Source organism: Rhinolophus sinicus, linkage group LG05, assembly GCF_036562045.2.
Source record: "Rhinolophus sinicus isolate RSC01 linkage group LG05, ASM3656204v1, whole genome shotgun sequence".
NCBI lineage: Eukaryota > Metazoa > Chordata > Mammalia > Chiroptera > Rhinolophidae > Rhinolophus > Rhinolophus sinicus.
The window spans coordinates 61,361,339-61,388,598 of record NC_133755.1 but is presented as its reverse complement, the minus strand read 5'-3'; the positions used below and the strand labels follow the sequence as shown (position 1 = coordinate 61,388,598).

The 27,260-nt window shown below is 38.7% G+C and overlaps 1 protein-coding gene across 1 annotated transcript in view; it reads left to right on the top strand.

Moving 5' to 3' along the window:
* The window catches only part of SUCLG1 (succinate-CoA ligase GDP/ADP-forming subunit alpha), a 33,694-nt gene extending 9,102 nt beyond the window's left edge, over positions 1-24,592 (top strand). The window contains exons 2-9 of the mRNA XM_019756388.2: positions 73-176; positions 5,158-5,274; positions 8,569-8,781; positions 8,927-8,984; positions 17,037-17,120; positions 18,702-18,853; positions 22,636-22,824; positions 24,367-24,592. Coding sequence (XP_019611947.1) covers positions 73-176; positions 5,158-5,274; positions 8,569-8,781; positions 8,927-8,984; positions 17,037-17,120; positions 18,702-18,853; positions 22,636-22,824; positions 24,367-24,393 — 944 coding nt within the window. The 3' untranslated portion in view covers positions 24,394-24,592. The remainder of the gene's footprint in view (positions 1-72; positions 177-5,157; positions 5,275-8,568; positions 8,782-8,926; positions 8,985-17,036; positions 17,121-18,701; positions 18,854-22,635; positions 22,825-24,366) is intronic.
* Positions 24,593-27,260: the final 2,668 nt, after the last annotated feature.

Here is a 27,260-nt window from a genome sequence, read left to right as displayed (position 1 = left end):
GTCACCAAGTTCAATTAGATGGTCCAGAAGTTTGGAAAAATTATAATGTGTCATATTTGCTTTACTTTTCAGTGCAACAGAATGGAATTCGGCATTGTTCCTATACAGCTTCTCGGAAACATCTTTATGTTGATAAAAATACAAAGGTTATTTGCCAGGGTTTCACTGGGAAGCAGGTATGTGTATCAAGACTTTTTAATGATATATGTACTAGAGATACAAAAAGTTTTTAACTTTTATATTTTTTTAATACATTATACACAACTTTATAAGACATGATTGTTGCAGAAAAGTAATAAACTACAGCAGTAGAGTTGTATCTTAAGAGTAAATCAGTTGCTATACTCAGCCTGTAAGATGAAAATTGTATTTAAATTTACCTTGAAAATTCCTCCTGTGGAGTGTGTTATGTTGGAAACCCACATATTCTATTTTAGCAAGTATAACACCACTGGTTTTCCTCTAGCATTAGAGCAGATCACTGTTTCTTATTAAGCACTAGCTAAGTTCAATGACTTGTGTTTAGGCCTTGTACAAAATCAATCAATCAATCAATCAGTCAGTCAATCAATCAATCACAGTTAAACACAGGTCTACATTCAGTGTGGGGAAATGCTCAAGCCCAGAGGCTCATGGGATCTTCGACAGGCAGAGGAAACAGCACATTGACTTTTCCCATCTTATACTCTCTCTGGGAAAATGGTTTTCGAGGATACTAGCAGGAAGAATTGCCTGAAGCATTTTAATTTATTCTCATTTGTGTTCTTTTTCTCTCTGTATCCCCTGCCTACATCATGGAATTTGCATAAGTTTAAATTTATCTGTGATGTGATTCCATAATAAAATGCAATTTAAGAATCTCCTTTCCCTCTTTCCTACTGTTCTACTCTCCTGGCATTCCTTCTCTTAACAGGTTGACATATATTCTTTCAAATTTTCTTTTTTTTTTCTCTCATAAGAAAATATGTATCCTTATATATTAGAATGCTACTCTGTAGTATTCTACAAAGTTTATTCTACATAAAAATAAATACACATATGTAAAACACATACAGTATATAATATAGATCATACAGATATGTCTATAAAATAGATTCCTAAAAGTAAAATGGGTGTCACAGTTTCTGTGTATTTAAAATTTCAACAGCTACTGCTAAGTTGAACTTTAAAAAGTTTGTACAAATTTATAGTTCCACCATAGTAGATGCACAGGTTTTTTTTTTTTTTAAGTGAGGGAATACTACCAAATCAATTAGCAGATAACCACGTCTTAAAAGTACCCTTTCTTTATTACTAAAGGAGATACGGCAAGGTAAAAGCAGTTAATGATTTTTTTGTTTTGTAGTTTCAAAGTTATTGATTTTTCTGTAATTAAAAGAATTGTTGTGTCTATTCTGTAGTATTTTGATAATCTAAAGCAGGAGTTGGCAAGCCTATTCTGTAAAGGGCCAGATTATAAATATGTTAGGCTTAGTGTGGACCATGCCGTCTCTGTTACTAGTCAACAGCATTGTAACAGTAAAAACCACCATAGACAATGAATGGGCGTGATTGTATACCAATAAAATTTATCCCTCCGGCCGTAGTTTACCAACCCCTGTTCTAGAGGATGATTCCTAAATATCCAAATTTCTATAACTTTTGTTTTTACAGTACTTAGAAATTGCTTTAAAATTACATAGTTTTTTTTTTAATGAATTTGGTTAGAAGGCTGTATCATGTAAAATGTTCTTTTGCTTTTTGACCTGTTTCTGAAATAACTGGGTGCAAAAATATGAATTGCAGTGGACCTTCTTTTCTTATCTTTCCATTATCTTTTAAAAAAGTCACTACCAACAAAAAAAGAAACACCTGCAAAACTTTGAAATTTTGTTCATAGGTAAAATTGGTTTCTTTATTCTGATAGCCATATAGTTTTTGGGTATAACTTTCTACATTCTGAAGAAAGTTGATGCTCATGTAAGATTTGCAGTACATTTTATCATCCCCTGCCAATTAAAATCATATGCAGTCCCTTTTTGATCATATATTAATTTTATTAGCATATAACCAATGTTTGATTAACTCAAATTTCCCACTTAAGTTTATTATGTATAATTTTGTTTTTCTGTTTGCTAAACTTTATATGATCTTATGATGTTTTAACCTCTGCCTTTTATTTTTAAAGAACTATTGTCCCTGGTATAAGCACTATTTGGAACTGTCTCTATTTCCTAAATTAGGTGATAGTTTGCTTAAGTATTGAAATCCAAGGTTGGTTTCTGTGTTCTGCAGTTACATTGTTTCTTAGTTTGATTTCTTGGTTAAGATTCCAATATTATAGAGGTAATGATGAAGTCTGAAATTAGGGCTTATCTTCATAGGAAATCTGCATTTTGCCTTGTTAGCTTTTTGTTTTTCAGTAAACACATATGAATGAAGAATATTTGTATTTCAGAGTTGAGTCCAACAATGCAGATTTCCAGTGATGGAATTTCTTGTACTAGCTTATATAGCTGCCCAAATTATTCCTGTTCTTAACTGTACCCTAGCGAGTGATAATGGGAAACTAAGGAAAATAAGCATACTAATACGAAGTGTTATTCCTGTTTAACGCTACATTAGGACTGAAAAGTTGGGTCACTTGAAGTTGTCTAGCAGTTTAGTCAAGGCAGTGCTTCTCAAACTATCTAGAATAGAAGTCCAGTTTGGGTGCTCGTTTTTACTTTCCAGGCTAATGCAGATTAATACTTTTGCAAAATACAATAAAAATCTCAGCAATATCATTGCTATAAAAATTTGCAAACATTCTCACTTTTAGTTTTGTTTTTATTAGATCTTTTTTCTTGCTCTCTTTCTTTCTCTCTCTCTCTTTCTTTCACTTTTTCTATTTATGTCATTGCAGACCAGCAAGAGTCTATATACTTGGAATTAGCACACCTTTAAAGAAGAGACCTGTGGTTCTTTGCAAAATTCCATCACTGACTTTAGACAAGTCAGTTCATATGCTTGGGGCTAAGTTTTCTTATTTTGAAAAAATGGAGAAGTTGAATGAGGACATTTCTAAGTCTGTCTTAAGGCCCTCATTTTTATGCCTTGAGTAGAATTTGAGTAGTTGGGTCACCGTTTTTAGGTCCTTGTAGAATGACCGTATAAATCCATACAGGTTTCAACAAGTGCCTACAGAGTGCCTACTGTATACTCTAATATGTTGATTTAGGTGCCATCCTGCAGTAAACAAAGTAGGCAAATCATTGCCTTCATGGAATTTACTTTTTACTTATGGGAGAAATACAACAAAATCAATGAGTAAGTTATGTGATACATTAAAAAGTATAAATGCTATGGAGGAAAGAAACCAGAGGAAGGAGGAGTGTGTGTATGTGTGTAGAGTCGTGGTAGTGGTTGGGATGGAGAAGGGAATTTTATATCAGGCGGTCAGGGGAAGCCTGCCCTCTGAGTCAAGGTCTAAATGAGATGTGGGAGGGGATATGTAGGAGCAGTGCATTGTGGGAGGAAGCCTTGGTACTGGCATCTACTGAGCGGAGGCCAGGGCTACTGCAAAGCGGGCAGCTAGGCCTCAAAGCGGACAGCTAGGCCTCAAAGCGGACAGCTAGGCCGCAAGGCGGGAATGCGCCTAGTGTGTATGGGAGCTGCAAAGCTAGTGCGACTGGAGTGAAAAGAGCAACGAGAGAACGGTGAAACAAGGTCAGGCAGGGAAGGGGTTCTCAGGTGGGGAAGCAGGTTGGGTATGATTTGTAGGCCAGCGTAAGGAGCTTGGCTTTTACTGTGAATTAGATGGAAAACCACTGGAAGGTTTGAGCAGAGGAATGACCTGATCTTCCCTATGTTTTAACTGGATCACTGCCTGCTATGTTGAGATTAGACTGTTGAGAAGGGAGCCAGGGCAATATTCTGTCAAGAGTTGATGGTGACTTAGACCAAGGCGGAAGGGATGGGATGCTATCAGACTTATTTCGAAAGTAGGCCAATAAGATTTACTAACGTTATCTGATGTGAGATATGAGAGAGCGAGAAGAATCAGGGATGACTTAAGTATTTTTGGTCTGAACATCTCTTAGGAGTGGAATTGCCACTAACTCAGACTGTGGAGGGGAGTGATGAGGAATTCAGTTTGGGCACTTTAAGTTTGAGATGCTTCTGGTTCTCTAAGTGGAGGTGTCAGAGAGGCAGTTGGCAATGTGAGAATGAAGTTTAAGGCAAAGGTCTGGGCTAGATGTGTGTGATGGTGGAGGGCTTGCCATATGGGTGTTTATTGCCATGATTAGGGATGAGATGACCAAGGGCACAAATTTAGATGAAAAAGGAGTCTAAGAAGAGGGAACCCAGTGGAGGTAGAGCCCCAGAAGCCTAGTGTAAAAGAATCTTTTAATCCCTGGAGACGTTTTTGGTTGTCACACCTGATTGGGATCGGGAAGAGGGTGTGGTACTGGCATCTACTGAGTAGAGGCCAGGGAGGCTGCTGAACGTTGTGCAAAGCACAGGACAGCGTCCCATAACAAAGAATCAACATGTCCAAAATGTCAGTAGTGCCGAGGTGGAGGAGGGAGAGAGAATGGATGAGGAGACATGATGTTGTCTGGGCAGCACTAAAGGGCTCACTGAAGGTTAGTGAGCATAAAGTGAGAACAGTCAGCATGGTTTTGTTTTTTCTGCAGGCTCTGTCTGGCTGCACATGTGCCATGTTACAGTAGGTAGAGAATTGGATTTAATGAAGGTTGTGATTTTGCCGGGTGTGTAAGTTGAAGTGAGAGGTAGCCAAGGTTGATGTGTGATTGGCTGTTGATTTTAAACTGAGTAAAGAGGGATGTGAAGACCTCAGGATCTGAGGAACCATGAAAGGGAGGTGTTAAGTCACCACCAGGCTGTTTCTGATCCTCAGCCAGATTTGAAAATGGAATAAAAAGAGACACCCCCCCACTCCATTTTGTTTTGTTTCGTTTGTTTTTTTCAAACAGTGATTTTGCCTTTGCAGAGAGGCCTGTTTTGCTTCAAGGTGCAAAGCTGTGTTTAGCAAGTTGATGAGAATGCTGGTTACATGTGATTGTTATACTCTGGGAAGTAGTTCACCTGTTTGTTTCTCTTTTCTAGGTCACTGAAGATTGTCTGGCTTCCTAGCCTGCCTTTTCTCATGAGTCTTGTGCTTTTCCCCCTCAGGGCACCTTTCATAGCCAGCAGGCATTGGAGTATGGCACCAAACTTGTTGGAGGAACCACCCCAGGGAAAGGAGGCAAGACGCATCTGGGCTTACCGGTCTTTAATACTGTAAAGGAGGTAATTAATGTCACCTGAGTTTGGCAAGAGAAGAAAAGCAGGGAAGAGCGAACATACTTTGAATAGAGATCTTAACACATTTTTTGCAGGAAACGAGTAAACTCGTCATATCGCTTTTTATACCAAAGCGCGGGAGACGAGAATAACACAGATTTTGCACCTCTTTTTAAACTAAAACACTGAAAGTTTCATAGAAAAATATCAAATAGATCGAAAGATATGAATATTTTACGGAAAGTCTAATTTTGGCGAGAAAATGTCAAAAACGCCCCGCGTTACGACGCGATTTGGCGGGAAAATGCCCGCTTACAAATTAATCGTGTCCCTTTTGGGAGAGTCATTTGCCATTTTAAAATCCACTAACATAGAGAAATTTAAATCACAGTAAACACCAGTGGGTTCGCTTCAGTCACATAGGCTCAGGATGTTTCTCTACAGCCCGTGTCACTTTTGTTTATAGGCACACATCAGCTCGTAAGGGAAGAAGTGCCGACCGTGGCTTGGTTTCTGTGTGGCTGGTTATCCTTTGTACCCTTTCTTCTTCCAGGATGTTAGTAATGCACATGTCAGCATTCACCTCCAACCTTTACTGGGAATAGGCTCTTTGCCAGGCACTGTGCTCAGTGCCTCATTCAGGCCTCACTACAGCCTCTCCCTCTTAAAGACGTCAACATTTCCAGTGCGGGAAGTGAAGGGTCTTGCGCATAGTCTTGCCCCTGATAAGCGTACGCTTACGTGGCTCAGAGTAAGAAATGCGGTGTTTCCGTGTGAAAAAACTAAGCTGTTGAGTTGCATTGACCAATCACAGAGTTCTCGTGTCGTCCCCAAATTGCCGATTCCTTAATATTTTAAAAGTGATTTTTAAACTAAACTTTAATTCTTTGTTACAAAATGAATATGTGTTTATTGTACAAATTCAGATATAAAGATATGTAAAGTTAAATTTTGCAGTGTTTTCTACATATCAGTTTTTGCCTTTATCGAGTACTAATTTAAGCTGTGTGTATTCTTTCATTCCTTTCTACACTTACATGAATATATACAAAAATAACAGGAGTTTCAAGGAAACAGTGTTACAGATTCTTGGCTATTCAATCAAAAATATCTAAAAATAAACTTAGTACTTGGGAGTGATGTATTAATGATAAAAAATGTATCTATTCCCCCCTTTCTTTTAAGGCATGTTTTAAAGTATTGCATTTAAGTACAGAATTATAGACAATCTCTTTTCATAATGCTAACTTCAAATTGAAGTTAGTTTGTACTTTTAATCCTAAGGTGTAGGAAAAAACAAATATTCAAATTTGAATTTTTCATTTTATTTTAAATTTGAAAATAAATGTGCACTATATGTGTGTATATGTGTTTTAAGTGTACTGTATTTTAAAGAGTTAAAGTTACAAATCATCTATTCTTTAGAAGAATCATTTAAACTTTTTCTGCTTTACTTTTTTGCTTTTTCCTCCACTCAAATTCTATTACGGCTTCCTTTGTGACCTCAAAATACAGAGGAGCTGTTTCCATGATTCCTATAGGTAGATTTGACTTTTGTCATCACTCTTTTTCTGCCTTCTTTTAAAGAAAGTTTTTGTTGCTAAGCAATTCATTTGTTATTTATCACGATACAAATAGCTATGCTATTTGGAATATTCTGTAAGATCTTTGACAAGTACTGTTTATTTCTCACCTGTTGAGCTCGTACAAGGAGCTTTCTGAGTGGGTAGGATGGATACCTTTCATCCAGAATTACTCACCAGCGTAGACCCCGTTGTCACATCCAGTTTCTGACAGTTATTGTAGCCTTAAGAGATATAGAACTGGGGAGGATATTTTCCATAAAATGCCTATATGCCTATGATCTGACTTCTTTTGGTGCCATCCTAGTTTTTATTTCTTTTGTTCCCCCTTCCGTTATCACTTTGACAGAGATTTTTAAAAATTATTTTTAATTCCTGGCATCATTTGTAGATGGTCTGTCAGCATCTTTGGCTTTGTTCTTCTGTCATTGTTAACACGTTGCGTACGGCGGGGTTTAAATCCCTCGTGAAGATTCTCGTGATCTGTACGCAACGTGTTAAGATACCTCTTTTTATTAGAGATACAGTAGAGAATGCTTCTCAGTCTCTGGGGATGTGGGGAACCCGTCATTCAGGGATGGTTCTTGAAGACACTGTCTTTTACTTCTGCTCCCTTCTAGTTGTACCTGCATATTCTGTAGCTTAGTATCTGTATCCACTGTAAAATCCCTGTGGCACAGCCTCCCAAAAGGTTTTGATATACATGGTGACTAAGTTACATTTTAACACTTGCAGGGAGGCAGCCTGCTGTAACTGAAAAGAACCTACACTTTGGAATCAGATTTAGGTTTGAATCTTGGCTCTGCCACCTCCCAGCTATGTAACCTCATGCAAGGTATTTAATATCTCTTTGGCTGCAGCATTTTGATTTGTAGCCAGGGGTACTAAGCATGCAGGGTAGTGGTGCAGCCTGAACTGAGACCTATGTGGAGCCCTCTCACAGAATAGGTGCTGCTACTCTCGGAGATCACTCATCATCTTCAAGGAGCTTCCATTACAGTAGAAGAGACATGGCCACATGTATAGAAGTGGAAAGAAGGAAACATCGTATTGATACACACAGAGAGTATATAAAGACCAAATGTAGGCTTGTGTCCACAGAGAGAACGGTGGTCAAATTGATAGTCTTTAAGTGCTTTGCTTGTGAGGGGTGATGTAGAATAGACCCTAATTCTTATTTCACCCACATTCTTATTCTGTGGCCACTTACGCATGTGCATTTTAGTTTATTTCTAATAAATGTGCATTTAGAGTAAAAATTATCAGCTAAAAAATACCACTATTTTTGTGGTCTCTTGATAATATTTATTAAGTGTGACATATTTGAAAAGAGATGTTTGAGAGTCTAAGTCTGAGGCTGAGGGACTCCATAGTCCTTTTTTTCTCCCGAGGAGTATAGGGTCTTTGGTACCGAATAGGTGATACAGTGTCTTGTATAGTAACAAAAATAAACATGGCCACAGGAATGAGGGGACACAAATGCAAATCAGGCAGTGCTTTCGGGTTTACTGATGTGCCATCACCTGAGGGATGTCACAGAACCTTTCAGTTTAGAGTGGCATTCCAATTGGGCTGGGAGGAGGTCACGGAGATGTCCGATGTCTCCTGGTGGTGTCCTGTTTGGACCCCAAGACATTATGGAAATCAAGGTATTAAATTCATTTTCCAGTGTTTATGACTCAACCAATAATAAAGTGCTTCGTGGTTAATGTTTCAGGCCAAAGAACAAACAGGAGCGACAGCTTCTGTCATTTATGTCCCTCCTCCTTTTGCTGCTGCTGCCATTGATGAAGCTGTTGAGGCAGAGGTGCCCTTGGTCGTGTGCATTACTGAGGGGATCCCCCAGCAGGATATGGTACGCGTCAAACACAAACTGCTGCGCCAGGGAAAGACAAGGCTGATCGGGCCGAACTGCCCCGGCGTCATCAACGTGAGTATGACGAGGAGAAATAAGCCCCGCGATAGCCTCTCGCCAGGCTAGTCAGCCTTGAGTCAGTCCAAGGGCACTGTGTGTATGACCTATGAGTTCCAATTTGTTTTTCACGTTTCTGAAACTATGATTTACTTTTCTTCAGCCTGGAGAATGCAAAATTGGCATCATGCCTGGCCATATTCACAAGAAAGGAAGAATTGGTGAGTATGTTTCTTAGAGATTAAAAAAAAACATTCTTTCCCCTACGCTCAAAACTTACAGAGTTTGCAACTGTGTAAGTCAAATTTATTTTAATTCATGTAGCTTCGATAGAACTTACCAGGGAAGTTTTGTGGTGAATCTATTCCATATCCTGAATTGAATGAGTTGGAGAAGCAATAATCGTTTTACAGAATGAATGAAGATGTTTTGGTGTCTTCTAAGATTTTTTTCCTGCTCAGATGCCGTGGATTCTTCCATGTGTTTGCATATTTCAATAGTTAATTTCATGTTATTGCTAAATAATATTCTGTTATGTCATTAAATTACAGTCTGTCCATTCTCCCATGGATGAACATTTCGGTTGTTCCCAGGTTTGAGCCATTACAAACAAGGCTCTGGTACACGTTAATATGCAGGTCTTTTTTGTGGATACGTTTTCATTTCTCTTGGGTAAGATACCTAGGAGTAGGTTTGCCAAGTCATAGGGTTGCAGTATGTTCAACTTTTTAAGAAATTACGAAATAATTCTGTGAAGTGGCTGTTTGTTTTTACATTCCCACCATCAGTGTTTCTGAGAGTTCCAGTTGCTCCTCATCTTCACATTTGTCAGTCTTTAATTTTAGCCATTCTACTGGGAGTGAAATGGTATCTCTTTATGGTTTTGAGTTTCCCTGGTAACTAATGATGGAGAGAGCTTTTTCATGTGCTTTTTGGCTCTTTATATATCTTCTTTTGTAAATTATCTGTTCAAGTTCTTTGCACATTATTTTTATTGGGTTGTCTTTTTATTATTGATTATAGGGGGTTCTATAAATATTTTGGATATAAGTGCTTTGTCAGATATATGTGAATATTGTTAGTTTTTCTGTGTCCTGTCCTAAGATTACTTTGCCCTCTTGGATAGTACAAATTTGCTCAAAATGTTTTGGGAAAATTATACTGCTACTTGTTTAGTTCCTCGAGGTTATAACCAAATAAACATTTCAAAGTTAGCCCATTATGCCTGTTTTTAGCCTTTTCACACCTAACTCTCCCTAAGCTGTACTGTTTCTCCACAATAATAGATGGTTAGGGTAATTTATTTATTAGCCATGACTATCAATACTAAGTAAGAATAATCAACATAGTAGGTGAATGTCTGTTATGTAGTTTACAGGACTGAGTTAAAGGGCATGATTTTTCTTTATTACTCATGTCTCTTAGAGCCGGCAGCCTGCTGCCAGAAGGCTACTTGCCAAGTGCTCTCACAGACCATCTGAGTTCTGCTGGGGGCCTGGCCATGTAGTCACTGATTTTTGAGGAGAGAAAAGATGATTATTTGCACTAAATATTTCTATTTTGATACCAGTGCTAATGGTCTTGGAAGACTCACTGATTTCAAATCTTTAAGCTAAGAGTTTAAAGAAAGGAAGGACTTTTCGGTCCCTTGGATATTTCTTGGGACATATATAACTTAATATAATAGCAATACAATAGGATAGTGAGTGACTTTCCAGTTTGTGTTCATGATAGTTAATAAAATTATATGTTAGCTAATTGAATGTTTTTGAAGTGATTGGATTCCAACTTGATATTTAACTGTACCATATTTTTTCTTTCTCTTACTTTAGACATTATTTTTATTCTCAGCCACACATGACAAACTTGACCCCTCCATCCCTTTTGATAAATTTATTTTAATCAAACTTTTTATATTTAGATCATTGTAAATTCACATATAGTTGTAAGAAATAATAGAGACAGATCTCCGTTTACCCTTTATCCAGCTTCCCCCAGTGGTAGCGTCTTGTAAAAACTGCAATACACGGTGACCATCAAGATAAATGTTTCCATCACCACAGGGATCCTTCATGTAGTGACTACCTCCTACTCTCACCCTTCTTAATTCTTGGCCATTAAAAATCTGTTCTCCACTTATATAATTTTGTCATTTCAGTAATGCTGTTATAAATGGAATCATATACTGTGTATCCTTTTGGGATTGGCTGTTTATATTCAGTGTAATTCTCTGGAGATTCATTGAAGTTATTTTGTGTATCAGTAGTTCACTTTCATTGCTGAGTAGTATTTCATAGTATGAATTTACCACACTTTGTTTAACCAGTAACCTTTTGAAAGATATCTGGGTTGCTTCCAGTTTGGGGCTCTTATAAATAAAGCTGCTATAAACATAAATATTTGGGTGCTGGTATTTGTATGTATATAAATCTTCATTTCTTTGGGATGCCCAGGAGTGCAGATGCTGGGTTGTATGATCGTTGCATGTATTTTTTGTTTTTTAAGAAACTGCCAAATTGTTATCCATTATGGCCATAGCATTTTACATTTCCGTCAGCAATGTGTGTGTGATACAACTTTGCATCGTTGCCAGCATTTGTGGTGTTACTATTTTTTATTTTTGCTGTTCTGATAATTGTTCAGTGATATCTCATTATGGTTTTAATTTACATTTCCCTAGTGGCTTTTCATATGCTTATTTGTCATCTGTATATCTTCTTCAGTGAAGTGTCTCTTCATGCTTTTTGCCCATTATCCAATAGAAAAATTAGAAAAATTGGTTTATTTGTTTGTTTAGTGTTAACTTTTGAGAGTTCTTTATCTATTTAAGATACTAGTACTTTTTGGATATGTGGTTTGCAAATATTTTCTCCCACTGTAGCTTGTTTTCATCCTCTTAAAAAGGATCTTTCAGAGAGCAAAAGTTTTTTAATTTTGATGAAGTCTAATTTATTAATTTTTTTCTTTTGTGAAGTGTGCTTTTGATGTCTAGTCCAAGAATTCTTTGCGTAGTAAAGATCCTTAATTTTTTCCTAAAAGTTTTACATTTAAATCTATTATCCAATTTCAGTTAATATTTCTATAAGATGTGAGACTTAGATCAAAGACTTTTTTTTGGCTATTGATGTCCAACTGCTCCAGCATCGTTTGTTGAAAAAATTATCTTCATTGAGTTGCTTTTGCATTTTTGTGAAGAATCATTTGGCATGTTTGTGTTGGTCTGTTTCTGAGTTCTGTCTTCTGTTCATCAACTTGTGTGCCTATCCTAACATTAGTACCACCCAACTTGTTTACTGTAGCTATATTAATAAGTCTTGAAATTGGATAGATTGATTCTTTGCACTTTATTCTTTTTCACATTATTTTAGCTATTCTAGTTCCTTTAATTTTCCATATAAGTTTTAGAATGATCTTGTCTATATCTACAAAAACCCTAGCTGGGAATTTGATAGGAATTGTGTTAAACCTACATGTCAATTTGGGAAGAGTGGATGTCTTTACTCTGTTGAATCTTCCAATCCGGGGACATGGTATTTCCCTCTATTTAATTAGATTGCCTTTGATTTCTTTCATCAGCATTGTGTAGTTTTTAGCATACAAATGCTGTGCATATGTTGTTAGATTTACACCTAAGTATTTCTTTTCTTTAAAAAGCAATTGTAAATTTCACTGTATTTTATTTTTGGTGTCCTTGTATTCATTGCAAATATATAGGAACACAATTGATTTTTTTATGTTTATCTTGTATCCTGCAATGTTGCTGAACTCGATAGGAGTTTCTTGGTGGATTCCTTGGCATTTTCTATGCAGACAGTCATGTCATCTTCAGATAGGGACAGTTTTATTTCTTCCTCTTAGAAAACTCAAGAGAAGAAGTAAAGTCTATTTTTTTTACACATAGTCTGATTGCAGGGTTCTTCCTTCCTGGTTTTCCAAAGTTCCTTCTTTTATCATTTCTTTTCTGTTTGGAGAACTTCCATTAGCCATTCTTTTATGACAAATTGTTGGCGACAAATTCACTACGTTTCCCTCATCTGAGGATGCCTTTATTTCCCCTTCATTCCTAAAGGATAATTTCACTGGATCTATATCTAGGATTCAGGGTTGACAGTCCTTTTTTTTTAGCACTTAAAAAAAAAATCTTGTTTTACTTCTTCCTTCCATGGTTTCTGATGAGAAGCGGATGCCATTTGAATTGTTTCTCTCATGTAGGTAAGGTGTTACTGCTCTCCAGGTTTTATTTTGTTTTTTTTTTTTGGTCTTTGGTTTTCTGAAGTGTATTTATGATGAGGTTTGGTGTGAGTTTCTTAGTGTTTATCCTGATTGGGGTTTACCCACCTTCTTAAATATATAGTAAGTCTCTTGCTAAATTTTGGATTTTGTAAGACATTTTTTCAAGTTCTTTTCAGCCCTGTGCTTTCTCCTTCCAGGACTCTAATAACACAAATATTAGCTCTTTTGTTATAGTTCCATCGGTCCCTGAGGCTCTCTTTATTGTTTTTTTTCCTATTTTATCTTTGCCATTCAGATTGGGTAAATTTCATTGTTCTATTTCTCCTTCCACTGATTCGTTCCTCTCTTCCCTCCATTATGCTATTGAGATCATCCACTGAGCTCTTAGCTTTGGTTATTGTATTTTTCAGTTCCAAAATTTATTTGGTTTCCTTTTATAGCTTCTATGTTTTTGCTGAGACTTCATATTTCTTTGATTAAGCTTTCTGTTTTCTCATTTGTTTCAAGCATATTCGTAACGGTTAAAGTATTTTTTTTTTTATCATGGCTTTAAAATCTTTGTCAATAATTCTAGCATCCCCTTCATCTTGGTGTTAGCATCTATCAATTGTCTCTTTTCTTTCAATTTGTTATCTTTATGGTTCTTGGTATGGTGAATGTCTTTTGATTGGAACCAGGATATTTTGGGTATTATGTCCTGAGTATTTGGGTATTATTTTGGGTATTTTGGGTCTTGTTTGAATGTTCTGTTTTACCTGACTCTATCGATGGTGCTTTAGCCAGGATTGTGGGGGGAGGCGCCTTGTTACTGAAGGTGGAGGGAGAATCTGAGTTCCCTACTTGGCTCTGTTGATGCCAGAGTAAATAGGCTGGCTCCTCCTTGCTGGGGATGATAGTTCTACCTCCTCACCGGGTCTCCACTCATACTTCAGTGGGGTGGCCGTGCTGTTGTTGGGTGACAGTGACGCTCTCCATTAGGCTTTCTCTGATCTCACCCCGTCAAGGAGATGGAAAAGTGCCTCATTACTGCCAGATGAGGGTGGGCATACGGGCTCCCCACATGGTTTCCACTGGTGCCCTGGCGGTGGGGAAAGGCTCATTACCAGCTTGACTGCATGAAAGTCCCAGATGCCCACTTGGCCTTCCCTTTCACAGTCCCGGCAGGCATGTTGGGTGTCTCAATACAGCCTTAAAGATGTGGAAGTCTGGGATTCCCTTTTGGCCATTGCTCATGTGAGTAGGGGTGGAGGCCCAGTTTTTTCTGTAGTCTTTGATTGGTATGGAGTGGTTATTGTCTAAAAGTTTTCTCTTTTGCTAGGCTGTCCTTCTCTTGGTTCTTCAGCTAGAGAGAGTAGGCTTTTGGCAGGGAGGTTAGCCCCCAACCCCGTGTTATGTATTTCTGGGATGCTGGCTTTTTAAGCTCTATGTCTGGGATACATGAGACAAAACCTAGGGAACTCACCACTTTATCATTTCTCAAGTCTTGAGGTCGCGAGCCACTCTGCTTTCTCTCTATCTTTCAGAGATTTCTTACATTTGATATCTATATCTGTATCTGTATCTGTATCTGTATCTGTATCTGTATCTGTATCTGTATCTGTATCATCTATCTCCCAGCGTTTTTAGCTGTACTTAGCAGAAAGAATAGAATACTTTTCAGAAGGACGAGTATCCTTATGGTACATCACTGAAAATGGTAGTCTCTTTTACTATATATATACTTTAAGGATGGCAGGAGTAATCTACCCTAAAAGCATCATTTTCATTACCTTCAATATGTATGCAGTTTGCGCTTTTCTCATTTAAATAACATTTATATAATAGATGAAAGCCAGTTAAAGGAATGATCCTGGTGTTACTTTTCACTGATTGTTATACTGATTTTATCAAAAGACTAATAAAGTAGTTGTTCTTCCCAGTAATCTAGGCTGCTGAATGGACAACTAGAATATAATTGTACTATAAGAATCAAGTAGGAGTAGAGGGAAAAGGAGAGTAGGTAATTACGTACCAGATACGTAATAAGAAGTTACTGATTATACTTTGTTTAAAAGCTGAATGGACCAACTATATGGGTGCATAGGCACTACCTACCTAACCTTCTCAGTTATGAAAGATACCGGAGAGGAGGGATTATGTTATGGAGAGAGGGTGGAGATGGAAAGAAAGCTCTGAGAATAGGGAGACACTGGTAAGAGACAGAGGGGGCGGGTGGTAGTGGTTCTCCTTTATCATGAATTAGGGTCCAGTTAGTGAATGGTTTTAAAACTCTTGGAGTTAGATTTTGCTTAAGCAGAGGGTTGTCCTCCATTGAAGGGTTTGCAGTTTTGACTCATTCAGTAAATATTTACTGAGCTTCCTCTGTGCCTGAACTGTGCCCAATGCTAGGAACACGGGTGGGGAGAACAGTCCTGTTTACCGACTCCCTGGAGGTCACAGTCTTGCAAGGAAGACAGTTATTACTGACTCTCGAGCACCATGGTGGTCTCTTACTGAACCCGATGGTAGGGGAACAGAGGAATCAGGAAAGACTTCAAAGAGAAAATCGCATTTCACCTTTTAATATGGACAATCAAGGATGGTTAGAATTTTTGTCAGATGGTGGAGGGGAGGGGCTCTGTTTTAAGGAGAGCAAATGTGAATCATTGAGGAATAAATCAGTTTTACTAGAGTAGGGGAAATGGGGGACAAGTCTGGAGAGAGAGGTTGGGATGGTGCTGGGCTGAGGAGTTGGTGCAGAGTTCCGTACGCAGTGAGCAGTTGTGTCAGGGAGTGACAGCTCTCGCTGTCTGGTGATACTAATCTAAAAGCAATCTGACAGTGTCGTGTAGGGTGTTCTCTAGCCCTGACCAAGATACACACACGTCTTTCAGTTTGAATGATTGACTGTGACTAATCTAAAGTCACGTGCACCTGAATTCCTAGTAAGAAGTGGGTATTTATGCACAGATCATACACTTGGTCCGCATAAGTGTACAGCGACAGTAACACAGAACTTGAAGAATGTAAATATTCTGTATCGAAGTTGAGGTAGCTTATGGTTATAGTTTTTGTTTCTGACAAGAATTCTCCTTGTCCTGATAGGGAGATCATATTGTTAGAAAATAATCTCTGAGTTGTTAAAAAGAGCTCCAGGGCAAAAGTTTAAAGAAAGCGAACCATGGACACACTGGAATTATTCACCACTCCAGAATCCATGCTCTGATTTAGCCCATATAAATTTTGTTTTATTTTTAAAAAATATTTTATATAATATATTCTAACAACTAAAGTTACTCATTTATACTTCTTAACCTGTTATAATTAGGGATTGACTCATTGTATATAGATTGTGGCATGAAATAAATTACCTTCCCTGTAGCTCAGCCAAGCTTAGTGAATTACGAGAGAAGATGTCTAGCTGCCACTGCCCCAGCCCCGACCCCTACCTCTACCTGTACAAACCTTGTCCAGGTGTGAAATTAGGTCCTTTCACATAGGCCCATTGTATGAGGGAAATTAGGTCGTAGACTTGAACTCAGAGGGATTGTGACCTTATTTCCCAGTTTTCTTTAAAGCCTATATATTGAAATTTGAAAATTATTAGAAAAATAGTTGTGGGGAAGACAGGTAGCATTGCTAAATGTGACTAATGGTAGTTTTGCAGGCTGCAGATTTTGCTGGTTTAATAGTTTGGGTATCTATAAGGCTAATCTGTACGGTCTGCCACCTTAATTAAGCAGGGTTGTACCTGTCAACTTCATATGGATATTATCCCTTTCATAAAGATTCTTAGAAGTAATTTAGGTCTTTCTTACACTGTTTTTATAGACATAAAGTTACCTTAACTAATAAAATACATTCTCCTACGTCTAACTTTTAAAACCTCCCTACTTTAATTTAAGCCTTTTCTTCTTCTTTCATCATTTGAAGATATTTGTTGATTTGGATGACAGATCATGTAATGAATTTTACTTATACTTGTGTGTGTAATTTAGTTTATCCTATGGTAGTCTATCACATGAACACACTTTAATATTTTTAAATTGTCTTCTTTTAAGGTATTGTGTCCAGATCTGGCACCCTGACTTACGAAGCGGTTCACCAAACAACACAAGTTGGATTGGGGCAGTCTTTGTGCATTGGTGAGGGATTTTTGCCAAAGTCATTTTATCGGAATGCAGTACTTTCATTGAATGAGTACAATAATATTTTATTTGCAGGAGATTTTGATACCATTTTATTAAAAAGGTGTTATGATCTCTGATTTAATTTGCTTAAGTGTGAAGCACTTCTTTTTCAAGTTTCATAGTCCAGGATCTCATGTTGAGGAACAAACATCCTTGGATGTGTGGCTCCTGCAGACACTTATTTTGCTTGCAGTGAAGAAGTGGTCCTTCGTATTAGGACTTTTGTTACTATCATTGTCATTTGTTATCATTATAAGCTGCAACTCAGTGCTTCATGGTTACTAAATTCTTTGCCATTCATTCATTATCTGATTCTTAAGACATCCCTCTAAGGTACCTCCGAGGTGAAAAGTTGTACTATTGTAGGTTGATTGATGAGAAAATCTAGGTTGAGGAAATTGAGCTCCCAGAGCTGGTCTTTTTGCCACATCATACTGCCTCTCACTTTTAAAAGTAAAAAAGTGTTCACATTTTTAAATAATTTTGGTATTGCCACAAGCCAGGCAAATTTCCTATTTTCATAAATATTTCTTCAAATTCTTAGGCTACCTTTGAAAAAACTTACAAAAATAGCTTTCTATAATAAAAAATTATAAAATATGGCACTGAAGTATTATTATTAAGACTCGAATTCCTGAAACCAGCCTTGGAAGCATTAATCGAGCTTTCCTGTGTGTCAAACACAGTCTTACACACTAGGTAACTCAGCATGATGGAGAATAAAGGTTTTGAAACAGAGTTGCTAATTCCATCTTCTTTAGCTTGTGTTTTTAATTTGTAAATTGAGAATCATAATGCCCATGTCACAGACAGGCTGGAAGAATTAGGAAATGGCAGGCCTGACGTGTGCCAGGATGCCGTATTTGTCACATGGTTGTCATTCAATACCCTTCCTCAGCTTTGTCCTTCAGAGATGATCAAGGGTAGGAAATCAATCTTGCCTTTAGTAATTGATAACTTAACAAAAGAAAAGTGGTGGTCAGCCTGTGGGAAACATTTACTTTAACTCTTACCAAGTACTTGCTCTTAGAGCCCCATGTGTAGTCTCTGTCACCACCCACTCTGGATCGGAGGGAGGTGGGGTCGGCACCGTCCGCCCTGACCCTCACTGGGACTTTTGTTTTAAACTTGTGAGTGGTTCCTCTGCAGTGTGACTCATCTAATAGTTACTTTGTGCAAAGAAATTTGTGAAATGTTTACTCAGAAGACATTCTCACTTGCAACACAAACATCCATTTTCTTAAAATGCTCATTTTTAAACAGCTGTTTAGGAATAATTTTGTGGGAGGGAAGAGGATTGATGAAGGCATTAACAGAAAAAGGTTTTCTTTGTGAATGTCAGAATCCAATCATCATTTAGGATTCATGTAATATCACGAACAAATAAATGTACCATGCTGTGATTTTATTTAATGCTTAGTACATGAGTGATGACACATTTTAAAATACTGGTGAGAGGGGTAAGCAAAATAAACTGGATGAAACAACGTTTCTTGGCCTGATTTTTATACTGTTGCTATTCTTTGTCTTTTTCAGGCATCGGAGGTGATCCTTTCAATGGAACAGATTTTATTGATTGCCTTGAAGTCTTTCTGAATGATCCAGCCACGGAAGGCATCATATTGATTGGTGAAATCGGTGGCAACGCAGAAGAAAATGCTGCAGAATTTTTGAAGAAACATAATTCAGTAAGTTTGGCTTCAGAAAAATATAGCTCTGTGCTGTTGAATAACATCACTGGCTTCTTTAGGAAGTTATGTTTATTTTTTCAAAGATCAATTTTTCAAGAAAACGTGAAAGGTAAAATCAAACATTCAGAGCTGGGCCTTTATTACTAATCACTGAGAAAACTTTGGATTCTTTCTGGGTTGATTCTTCTCCTCCTTTCCCACAACGCCTGTTCTCCATTCTCAGTCCCCTTAACCAGGCGTCCCCTCACACACGTGTGTAGGTAAGTTGGCCTGCTGAACGGAGAGCCATTCAGGTCCTCAGCCTGAAAGCCCTCACTTTTCCTGCCAGTGTATTTTTCACTAATTATCGTTAGTATTCTTGCTCTTGATCTTAGGGGATATAAGTGTTCTTTCTCTTTTTCAAGGCTGATCTTCTAAAGATCCTATCTTTTATATTCTTTTCCAGGATCTTACCTCCTTCTAGCTTTGGTCTTTCTTGGTAGAGGAGTACTTCCCTTCGAAGGTCAAGTAGAAAAGCTTTATTATCTGTGTCCTGTGAAAGCTTTCCTTGTTGCCTCTCAGAATTAAATGTAAAAAGTGGTGTGGGATTGTATCATAATTTCATTTAGCCTAAGGGAATTAAGCTGTATTTCTGAGGTGAAGGAGAGAGAGCGCACTAACGACTGAGCAGCTTGGTGCCCACCCGCCCCCACTCAGAGAGTGTGTGGATCACTGTGGCACAGACCTGGGGAGAAACAGGTGAAGGATTTCCAGGATTTCCCCGACACTGACGAATGAGCACATAAGCACCTTCAGGAGGCTAGGCAAGCAGGAGGAGATAACTTTCTATGTTTATGAAAGAAATGAGGAATGAATGAATTAAATGCCACAGAAAAATAATGAGCACCGGAGAGATAAAGCTACCAATAGTTAAAGGGTAGTTAGTATACACAAAACATTGCATTTATATGTGATTTAAGGAATGTTCAAGGGCTATTTTGAGTATACTTGATTTTCCTCTGTGGTGATTTTAAACTCCGATCTCTGTAGAAGATGTAACTCAACTTTCCCCTCACTCTCTGGATCTCTTTCCTTACTTTTTATTCACTCCACAATCCTCAGCAATTTGGCTTTTGTCTGCTACTTAGAAGCTGTATGACCTTGGCAATGTTACATAACTTCACTGTGCCTTAGTTTTCTCTTTGGCAAAATAAGGCTACGGTAGTGCCTACCTCCTAGTGTTGTTGTAAGGACTGTGGCATTTAAATGACTCTGGAACATACAGCAGAACCGTACCAGGCACATAGTAAGCGCTCTTGTTGAGCTGTTTGCTGCTGCTGTTGAATCTTACTCTCCTGACACTGCTTCTGCAGAGGTCACCACTGGCCCCAGTTCATTCTTCATCCTCTCCATCCTCATGGTTTTTCTCCAGGTTCTTCTCCTCTTTATCTTCTCTGGATTTACTTCCTGTGCCTATTCCTGAAGTGTGAGTGATTATGGCATATAAACAACATCGTCCTTCATGCAGTTTCCAAGACAGAAACCTCAGAATCGTCTTTTATTTCTCTCTTCATCTCTCATTTTCACTCAGTTTCCAACATCTGTCTCTGACATCTTAGTAGTATGTTGAGATTCAGAGCATCGTCTGTAATTAGGCCTCTGCTTTGGTTCAGGCCCTTACCTCACCCGGGCTGTGCCGATAATTTATCCCTGATACCCGTACTCCTTTCCTCCCACCACGCAGCCATCCTGCTTAGTATCTGCCCTTCTGAAGTACAGATGTCGGTGCCTCATGCCCCCTGGTTTAAACCATTACAGTTTCTCGTCACATGGCAGATAAAGGCCAGACTTAGCACAGTGCTCCCGTCCCTCACACACCACTCTAACCTTCCTTTGCAGAGCTACGTCCCGTCTGACAGGCGGTTTTCCATCTTGCTTGCCTTTGCTCATTCCTTCTGCAGCGCATGCACAGTATCTGCCCCTCACTCTAGACGGGTATGGACGGCAGGGAACTGGCATCCTTGGTGCCCTGCCCAGTCCTGGGCATGTAGGCACCAGGAATGTCGAGACTGGAGTACGATGTTATTAGAGCCTCTCGAATTCAGAAACGTTGTAAAGTTTGAAATTGAGGTAAAACCTGACTTCTCTTTATAAAAAAAATGTAGGTTAATATGACATTATACTATGTTAAATTGAATTTTTAAATGTATTTAGGTCCAGCCCTGAATCCCTTGAACAGCTTAGAATTTAATGAGAAAAACTAAACATATGCATTTGTCTTGTTTGGTACATTTTTCCTATTCATGGTTAATTCTTACGGAGATAATTTTCATTGAGGACCTGCTATGGACAAGATTCTAGGTTGAACAGCTCAGTTGACGTATTATAATGACATATTGTGTAAAACACTTAGCACATGGCCCTAACCTTGTCTATGGTCAGTGTACATCAAATGAACCAGGGGTAGGATTCGTACCCGTGTCTGCCTGACTTCTCCTCACACCCTGGAGGGATCAGGGTCAGGTTGCAGGGATTAAGGACAAGAGTCAGCAGTCCCGGCTTCTGCTCCGACTGTACGGATACTAACTGGTCGTTCCGTTCTTAGGCTTCCAATCTTGTTATCATTGCTATGTCCTATTTTCAGACTACACTTCCCCCAAAGTCTTTTAATTGTCTTTTTCTCTGATTAAAAAGCTCAAGAGACTCTTCTTTGTTAATAGGACAGAGTGTAAACTTATTTGACGTTTTAAGTATCATAAACTTATTCCTTCCTAGTGCAATATTCCCACGCTTTGAGTACAGGGACAGAGGGATCATGTGGAATTAGTGCCACTCATTTAGGAGGTGGTCAGATCCCCCACAGAGCCCACAAGGGAATGCATAAGTGACTTGAGGAGTCTTTTCTTTTTAAGTGAGGACATAGGCCCTGTGTTCAGGGAATTTGTAGTTGAAAAGAGGGAACATGTGGGAAATAAATTACAGCCAGTGACTGAGTGTAACAGTAGGAAATTGTGACAGGCACAGCGGGGTCACTGAATTCTTCTATTTTCTGTGTGTTTTTTATTTTTACCTCAGAACATACGACAGTGCTGTTTTTGCACATACCAGTTGCATGTTAGAAAGGACTCTGGTTGAATAAAATTAGTCCTTTATGTTTCTTCTTAGACGTCATAGAATTTCAGAGGGGAAAGGGCCCTTGGCCACCAGTCTGGTTTAGCCATTTCATTTTGCAGAGGAGGAAGCAGAGATCTAGAGGTGATGTGCCTTGTCCACGGTCATAGTCGTGCAGCGTTAGTCAACTGGAAATAAAGTCTGGTGTCTCCCAGTCCTAGGTCCTTTCCAGCACGGCTTCCCACCTCATCTTTTGCTTTTAGCAGGTTTATTAAGGGTTAACTAGTAAGGTATTAAGACATAAAATCAGGTTAAAATAAAATAGCCTGGTCTTGTGTCTGAACTCATTATTACCATAAATTACATAACAGATATTTTCAAGTGTGCTTTTTAATTTTTCACGAGTCACACATGTTTTTGTAAAACAGCTTGTGCCAGTGAAGTTGAAGTTTACTGTCTAAACAGAGAAAAAATTTGCTCAGGATTGTTTTCCTGTTTGTATGAAAAGTTGAGTCATCACAAAGATGGGTGCAGTAGTTTCAGTCGCCACTTAATATTTGTGTCGGTTTTCTTAGTGAGGATGAATGATGGGCCCTGTCTGAGCCATTTGCCGTTTACTGACGGAGTCATGAAAGTGAGGTTCGTTTTTGATGAACTTCTTCATTGGTGTTTAAAATACCACTTTCCAGGGTCCCAAAGCCAAGCCTGTGGTGTCCTTCATTGCTGGATTAACGGCTCCTCCCGGCAGGAGAATGGGTCATGCAGGAGCAATTATTGCTGGAGGGAAAGGTGGAGCTAAAGAGAAGATCTCTTCCCTTCAGAGCGCTGGAGTTGTGGTCAGCATGTCTCCTGCGCAGCTGGGATCTACCATCTACAAGGTGAGTGGACTGCTCTGAAGTTAAGGCCTTAGAGTCGGGGCCACACTAGATACCTGGAAGCCTTTCTCCTGTCTTACCTGTTTGTTCTTTCTGGTGTGCGGCTTCACAGCCTCCAGAAATCTCCATTTACGTCCTAATTGGGCATACCAGGAATAATGTTCTGATAACTTTTCTTTAAACATGAGGATTTCCTCTTTTGTGAGTGGCAAGATATCATATAGAAGAAAGCATTTCAGAGACCATAAATGCCGTGAATTCCATTTTGCAGGTGGTGCATAAAATTGCCGTGTTTTGTTTTTTCCATGGAGGGTTTTAGGGGTACAGCTCTGCTGATCCCATAGGTTTCTGTCTCCAGCGGGGAAGGGTTGAAGGCTGAGTAACAAGAAATGAAAGCTGGATGAAGAGGGAGTCGGGGTGGAGGCAAATTTATAGAAGAGGGTGTGGGTTCCAGCCTGTAGTTTCTGGCCCTGGAAGTGTCAGGATGCCATTATTGTTACAGGCTGGAGGATGGACTTCTTAACCATTTGCTTTTCTTACCCCTTTTTAATAGGACATTGTGGTTTGAAATGCTCTAAATGATTTGCTATCGTCCGTAAATCTCTTTGTAATGATTCTCAGCCTGTCTCTTTGCATTATCATTTAAAACTATTTTTATGATGACTATAGCCTTGACAAAAAAAGCAAACAAAAAAAGAAGACTTTTTAAGAAGGTTGCTGAAAACAGGCCCAAGTTGTATTCGCAACAGGGAATGTTTTTGACACAATCTTTGCCCTTTTTTTTAGCATTAAAAAATGGACTCCTTGTTTTATTTTGAATCTTTGGATGATCCTGCCTTTTGGAATATAAAATTATGTGCCATAGTGTTTGAAAGAAATCTGGGTGGTTGGTGAATGTGTGAAAACAAATTTTATTTAAAAGAGGGGGGGAAAAGGGAAAAAAGCAAATCCTTAAAAATTCCCATTGGAGACTTGCGTTACCATTTTCCTCCAGTAAGTGGCAGCAGCCAGCTACACATTTGTTGTATTCTAATTACTACAGTGCAGAGAAATGTGATTCAGTATTGTTTCATTTTTCAGATATTTCTGAGGTTCTTGACATTTTGTTCAAATAGTAACTGAATCTGTGTTTAGTTTTATTCTCTGAGAAACTAAGCAAACCTGTTTCTGTTGCTTTATTAAAAGGGCATGTGTGGTTCATGTAGCGCATTAAAGGTTTGGATAAGCACACTCAGGTTTGTCAACTCCTAATAATACTACAGTTGAAAAATAAGCATAATTCACAGCCTCTTGGCTTCCATGTTTAGAAGACATAAAATTGAAGCTCTGCATCTAAATCAGTGAAATTCAAGTTGACACAGACTAATTTGAAAGCTGTTATTTTGTGTTCAAGTACTCTTATCCTGGTACATTTTACTCCTGTAATTTCTGGTTGTTCAAAGAATCCCGATGATAAGAGGTTCCAGAATCACGTTGACCATGAATGTAATTTGGATCTTTTATCTTTTTATTCTCTCTTCTTCTTCCTCTCTTCTGTTTCTGAAGGAGTTTGAAAAGAGGAAGATGCTATGAAAGAAAGAACACAAGGTTCCCTAGGCCTGTGGAAATGTGGACCCGGTTGCTTCTGTTGTCCACTCACTGTCGGCCTGTGCGCCTCTCTCACGGGGCTCCAGTACACGGGAAGCCCACACAAGGTTTAGAATGTCCTGTATTGAAACGTCGTCACCTCATTGTATAACAGACAGCCAATAAATCTACTGTTTGATTTGAAGATGGTTTTGGAGACTTTTTATTGTTCCAGTGTGAGGGGTGATAGAAATAATAGAAATTGAGGTATATGTGTGTGAGTTTGTGTGAGTGTATGTGTTTTAATGGGCTCTGTAGAGAACATTCTAACTAAAACTTTCGAAAGAATGAGAGTAATAATTGCAGTATGGCATTTGTCTAATTATCTTAGATATAGAGTGACCTGAGGTCTCTTTTGTGTCATAGTTTTCTCATGTGTATATATAATAGTCTGATCTTGCAGGGTAGTTTTGAGGATTAGAGATAAATATATAAAGTCCCTGGCATATAATAAGGAACCATCATCATCATCAACATCATCATCAGGGCTATAGGCAGAAGCTCATCTGTGTTTCAGTTTTTGTCTAACAGGGAAAGGGTCTTCAATAATGCTGTGTTTTTCTGTGGTTCTGCAGAGGGCTCTTCCCTTCCCTATCCAGAGCCTACATTTCTTTGCTTGAGGTTTAACACATGCACCACCAGAAAGCAGGAAAGCTGTTAGCCATCCTACTTTGTGTCTAAAAGGGAGATTGTTAACAAGAAGCAATTCCAATAGATAATTGTCACTAACCTGGACAGAGGGGACACCCATTGTCAGGAGCTTATATTCTGAAATGGGAGGGGCACAAAACATTTTCAAATTGTGTAACTAACTTCTCTGAAGGAAAAAATAACCCCAAGAGCTTCGAAAAATAATTTTAGGCAGAAGCCCCTGAAGAAAGGCTGTTTGGGAAGGCCTCCCTGAGGAGGGGACATGAGTTAGGACCTGAGGGTTGAGAAGGTACCAGCCACGCAAAAAGGAGGTGCACCCAGATGAAGGGAGGCGGAAGAACTCACTTTGAGGAGGTGAAGGAAGATCAGGTGCCTGGGGGCAGAGCCCTGGGAGGGGCTGGGGAAGCAGGTGTTTTGGTAGTTCCCATGACCAGACCCAGGCTGCTGAGGGCACAAGGAGTGGGTGTCAGGAGATGGATTCACAGCACAAGGATTCCTTTCATTTCTGTTAAATGGATGCAGTGCAGGAGTTCCAGCTTCCACTAATAATGGAATAGCTCGATGAGACTAACCTTCCCACAGATAATCATTAAATCTGGACAAATAATTTATAAGAAAATTACTTGCAAGCACGGGAAACTGACCAAAATCAGACATGATGGAGGGCATTACCTGTGAAAGGAGCTACGAAGGGTGAAATTTCTGAGTTAGCTTTTTGCCTGAGGGCCCTCTCCAGTATGTGATAAATATCAAAACTTAACCAAAAAATGGCACAAGGTCAACTGGGATAGCTGAAAGACCTTTATCAAAGAAACTGAATTTATAATCAAAACCTGTCACAAAATAAATTTCAAGTTCTGATGGTTTTCCTGGTGAATTCTATTAAATTTGAAAAATAAACAATGCCAATCTTACACTAACTCTTTCAGAAACTGGAGAGGGAAGGAACACTTCCCAAATTATTAGATAAAGTGAGTACTACCCTGATACCAAACCTGGCAAAGATATTACAAGAAAATTTTTAAAAAATGTTGACAAATATCCCTCGATCATGTTCATAATTCCTCAAAAAAATTTCAGCAAATTGATCCATGACAAAGTACAACTATGACTAAGTGGCATTTATGAACAGGAATACAAGTTAACATTTAAAAATCAAATATTTAACCAAATAAAGGGGGAAATGCCATAAAATCATTTCAATAGATTAAAAAATCAATAGACAAATTTCATTACCCATTCGGGATTAAAAAACGAACAAGAACAACAAAAACATTCAGCTGACTTGGACTAGAGGGGAATTTTTCCCCATGTGATAAAGGACATCTATGAACATCCTTGAACTAGCATCATCTCTAATGGTGAAACATGGAAAAATCTCCCCAAGATTGAAAGGTAGGCAAGGGTATCTGTGCTTACCTACGAGGGCTGACAATTAAGTTCTCAAACTTGCCACTGTGTGCTTGCGTTGGAAGCACTGTACAAACAGCTCAGTAAGGTTTCTAAACCTTGGTGTATCAGTGTCTCACAGCTGTGTTTCTGTCGGCATGTGGCGGTGTCTTGCTGAATGGTGTTCATTATTGTTGCATGCTTTTGTGTGCCGTCGTGAGAATGTCTGAGCTTGAATTACAGCAACAAACAAACATTTCTTGTTAAACTTGGTAAGAGTGGAAGTGAAATCAGGGACATGTTAGCCCAAGTTTATGGGGATAATGCCATGAAGAAAATGGCAGTGTACAAATGGATTAAACATTTTTCTGAGAGGAGAGAACGCATCACTGATGAAGACAGGTCAGGGCAGCCAGTAACCAGCAGAACTGAGGAAAACATTGCAGAAATTTGTCGAATTGTGCGTCAAAATCGTCGGCTGAGTGTGAGGAGCATAGTAGACCAAGTAAACATCGATAAAAAAACAGGAAAATCTTAACTGAAAATCTTGGCATGAGAAGTATGTGTGCAAAAATGTTCCAGAAGGAGCTCACTGATGAACAAAAGCAAAATAAAGTTGAAGTTTGCCAAGACCTTTGGAGAGCCAAGATGATGTTTTGGTAATGAAAAATGGGTCTTCCAATACGACCCTGAAACAAAACATCAAAGTGCACAATGGAAGTCAGCCAATTCTCCATGACCAAAAAAGTTCTGTCAGTCCAAATTAAGAGTCA